The 4,524-nt window shown below is 37.2% G+C and overlaps 1 protein-coding gene across 1 annotated transcript in view; it reads right to left on the bottom strand.

Annotated features, from left to right (window-relative positions):
- LOC106474563 (homeobox protein HMX3-like) overlaps positions 1-4,154 on the bottom strand; it is a gene marked incomplete at its 5' end in the record, with an annotated part of 6,827 nt that extends 2,673 nt beyond the window's left edge. Inside the window, one exon of the mRNA XM_022402882.1 lies at positions 3,888-4,154. Within this exon, the coding sequence (XP_022258590.1) occupies positions 3,888-4,154 (267 nt within the window). The remainder of the gene's footprint in view (positions 1-3,887) is intronic.
- Between the last annotated feature and the right edge of the window lie 370 nt (positions 4,155-4,524).

Genomic DNA, 4,524 nt, shown 5'->3' on the forward strand with positions numbered 1-4,524 from the left:
CGAGCGCCTTATCCACCTGGCCATGCCGGGCCATTTCAAAACTTAAATAAAAACAATGGCCGATGGAGGCTCGGCATGGCAATCTGAAGGTCGCGAGTTCGAATCCCTATTCCGCCAAACATGCTCACTCTTTCAGCCGTGGTGGCGTTATAATGTGACGGTGAATCCCACTATTCGTTGGTATAAGAGTAGCCCAAGAGTTGGCGGTGGGTGGTGATGACTAGTTGCCTTCCCTCTAGTCTTACACTGCTAGCGCAGATAACCCTCGTGTAGCTTTGCGCGAAATTCAAAACAAAACAAACAAACAATGGCCGAGCCGAGTCCACCAATGAGGCGAAAGACTGAAAACAGTCGCAAACACTCCATTCTGACGTAATTATCTCCGACATATTTTTAAATCCATGTTTTGTGCACCATTATAGATTATTCCCTTGAGAGTAACTACGTCAGCATAACTCCCACGTGAAAAACGTGTAAGTATCAAAAATGTGGGAAAATTTCCATTTTTATGCACACGTAACTAAATTTGTAATTGAATGTTTGGTGAAGTAGAAAAATTATATAAACTGGAATTATTATAAATTCTAAACATGATAATTAGATAGATAAAATGAGACCAAAAATCTACTTCACATGATATACAAAATAATTTCTCTTTCTCCCTACAGTTTCCCCGAAAACTAATCAAAGCATAATATCACGTGATCTTTGTTGCACCTGCGTTTAGAAAACGTTGGGCCTTATTAAACTGAAACTGTGACTTCAAATCGATTGTAGCGAAGTCTTGATACATAACATAATATGTTCATAAAATTCTAAACACCAAATTTGCATGTGGAATAATGAATTTGATCAATTTGTATTAGAGCTAGTTAGGCTCAAGCACATTTATGTGATATTTTATCAATATCTGTAAAGTGCTTAGGTTGAAAACTTTAGCAGTTGTATTACGCATCCACCTATGAGGTTATATAAATGTGTTTTATTACTGTCATTCCACATAAAGTAAATACTACGCATCACGGAGGACTACGTCTTTCATTAAGGTGCAAACAAAAACGATTTGTGCCACTGGTTGCTATCCCCTCAGCCAAAAAAAAAAAATTGCAATGTGTTTTGCTGTATAATCAATACAAATTTTCATTTCAACAAAGGTAAAAAGAATTAAATTAAGCCTAAATAACTGATCCGATAGTTGCAAGTTGAACCTAAGTAGACAATCTACAGAAATTTTAATATATTGTTACGTCTCCGTTTGTTAATTGATTTTCCGTAACTTCGTTTCGACGAAACTTAAGCGACACAAGTTCTTTCTTAATAAAAACTGGTTTATTCTTTCCGAATATAACTTTACCGATACACTCAACTTCAACAATCGCGCTAAACAAACGCAATAACAACGAACGTGCTCAATAATACTTCTGACTGCAGATCAATTACTCACTGTCTACACACACATTACATTCCCCTTGTCGCGTCACGTTGCCACCCTCTTATATATACCAGCCTACCCTATCTAGTAAATACTAGAGCATTCCTGAAGGAACAAGATAGTTCTAGAAACTAGAGGGCGCAACAATATGTTACAAATTAGGCCTAAGTAGATGATCCAATAGAAAGTTCAAATACATCACAAGTTGAGCCTAAGAAGATGATCCATAATAACGTCAACTTATATTACAAGTTGCGATTAAGCAGACAATCCAATAGGAACTTTAAGTTGAGCCTAAGTAGGTAATTTTATTGAAATTCAACAGAAACTTCAACTTGCATTACAAGTTGATATACACACAGGTCAACATAAAATAATTGAAGGTAATTACAAAAAAATTTCAACAACAGTTTACATAATTGGAAGACAGGACTCATCCACCGCCCTCAACAACATGAACCAATGTGTCGAGCATGAAAAGGAGATTGCATACTTCCAACAACTTCAGCAACATGAACAAATGTTCCAAGTGGAAAAACTCAATCACCCAAAATATATACCAACATCAACCAATGTTGTACCCAACCAACACCTTCAATATCTTCAACCAATCTTCCAAGTATTGTAACTGTACAATACTCTCGATAACATCAACCAATGTTCCGAGTGGAGAGAGAATGCAACTGTTAAACACCCTCAACAACGTGATTTCTTGTTTTTGAATTTTGCACAAAGCCACTCGGGAGATATCTTTGCTTGCTGTTTTTAATTTAAAGGTGATAGACTACAGAGAAAATAGCCACTCAACACCACCCACTATCAACTCTTGAGCTACTCTTTTTCTAACAAAAAGAACGCGGGATTGACTGCCACATTAGAAGGCCCCCATGGCTAAAAAGGTGAGTCTTCAATGACGAGATTTAACACGTAACATGTAGATTGTTAGTTGGGTGCCTTAATCACTAGGCCATACCAGGTCCTCAACAACATGAACTAATATGCAGAGCATGGATATGGGACACGTACAACACTTTTAACAACATCAAACAATGTTCCAAGTAAAGGAACTCTAAACCCATCCAAAGCTCTAACCAACACCAGCCAATTATTCCCGTGGGGAAACTGCACCTGTCCAACACTCTCAACAACTTCAACCACTGTTCTGAGTGGGGAAACTGGGCCATCTAGCACCCTCAGCAACATCAACTGAAGAAATTTGGCCCATTTAATACTTTCAACATCATCAAACAGTTGTCCTGAGTGGGGAAACTGGACCATCTAGCACTCTCAACAACATCAACTGAGGAAACTGGACCCATTTAATACTTTCAACATCATCAAACAATTGTCCTGAGTGGGGAAACTGGACTTATCCAAAAACTCTCAAAACATCAACTGAGGAAACTGGACTCGTTCGATACTGTCAACATCTTCAAACAAATGTTCAGAGTGAGGAAACTGGACTTATCCACAAGCACTCAACAACATCAACCAATGTTTCAGGTGAAGAAACTGGACCCGTACAAAGCTCTCAACAACATGGACCAATGTGCAAGCATATAAACTCAACTCATCCAACCCAAACAACATGAATCAATGTGCCGAATGGGGAAGCTGCACTTATCCGGCACTCTTAACATCAACTAACGCTCTGAATGTGGAAACTAAACACATTAAACACTCTCAACTACATGAAATAATGTGCCTAGCATAAAAACCTTCAACAGTGTAAACCAGGTACCAAGTGTGGAAGCTGGACCCACCCAACACACTAAACAACATGACTTATCTCTCCCATGAAACACACAGTACAGTACTGGACAAAATCGTAGTACCACTCCTATAAAGAGTATTGTAGAGTTTATGACAAAGTTGTAGTATCTCTCCTATGAAGTACATTGTAGAGTGTCATGCTAATTACAGTATTAATCTCCCGATAATTTGAGTTCATTAAGAAGAAACCTATCCCTGGAAAACGATTAAAGTTATCATAGAATGGTCGTATGGTTTCAACCAGCCAAGTATGTTAGTGTGTGAATATAACACGTCTGTTTACAAAGTTTCAATAAACCTTCTAAAGAACTGTGATACTTCAATTGATAAGTTTTCTCTTTTAGCGCATATTGGTAAAAATATAAGAAACTACCCATAACCTCCTCACTTTTAATATTTTCATCTGAACCTTAGAAAAACATAAATAATTGCAAGCATTTGTTACTTTGTCCTCATGAGTTTCAGAAAGTTTTCAAAAACCGGATACTTTAGTTCTCTGATAATATTTAGTGAGTTACGAGGATAAAACTTAGAACAAAAGTTTCTCTAAACAAAATCTCCAAGAGAACGAGGCTAATTCATATTGTCCTACCGACATCTCCTTTACTAGTAACTTAACTGTCTATTTGCTGTCAGCAGGTTCCATTGCCCATCTTAGAATTTGACCAATTTTTATTCTTACCTGTTGTTCTGTAACGTTCAGCAGTTTGGCCATTGTTGCTCTTTCGCTAGAAGACAAGTACTTTTTGATTTCGAATTGTTTTTCTAGTTCAAATATCTGCCTCCCGGTGAACGTTGTACGGGCTTTCTTTCTTTGTGCTCTATCATTCGCTTGGCTGCCATTAGAATTCGTACTGTCATTGGCTGTGGAATCTTCAGTGTGACCGTTGGTGATTTCCGGTTTCTTTCGCTTTGAGATTTTATTTTTCACAGACTTCTTCCCACCTTTAAGATAGATAATGTTATGAAATTTTTAAACAGGAATCGTCACGATGTTGCAATTAACTAGAACTAAATACTTAAAGCCATACTTTTAAATAATTACTTAGTTTCATAGTTTGTCAGTTTTATCAACGCCATCTAATTACAATACCATTCTGATCCACTTTTAATGATAAGTATCATGATGAGACTGATTTTTACGGTATGGGAGAGTGTCACGATCATGATGAAGCTGATTATTTACAGTATGGAGAGTTTCACGATCATGATGAAGCTGATTATTTACAATATGGAGAGTGTCACGATCATGATGAAGCTGATTATTTACAGTATGGAGAGTTTCACGATCATGATGAAGCTGATTATTTACAATATGG

Source organism: Limulus polyphemus, unplaced genomic scaffold (assembly GCF_000517525.1).
Source record: "Limulus polyphemus unplaced genomic scaffold, Limulus_polyphemus-2.1.2 Scaffold7365, whole genome shotgun sequence".
Classification (NCBI taxonomy): Eukaryota; Metazoa; Arthropoda; class Merostomata; order Xiphosura; family Limulidae; genus Limulus; species Limulus polyphemus.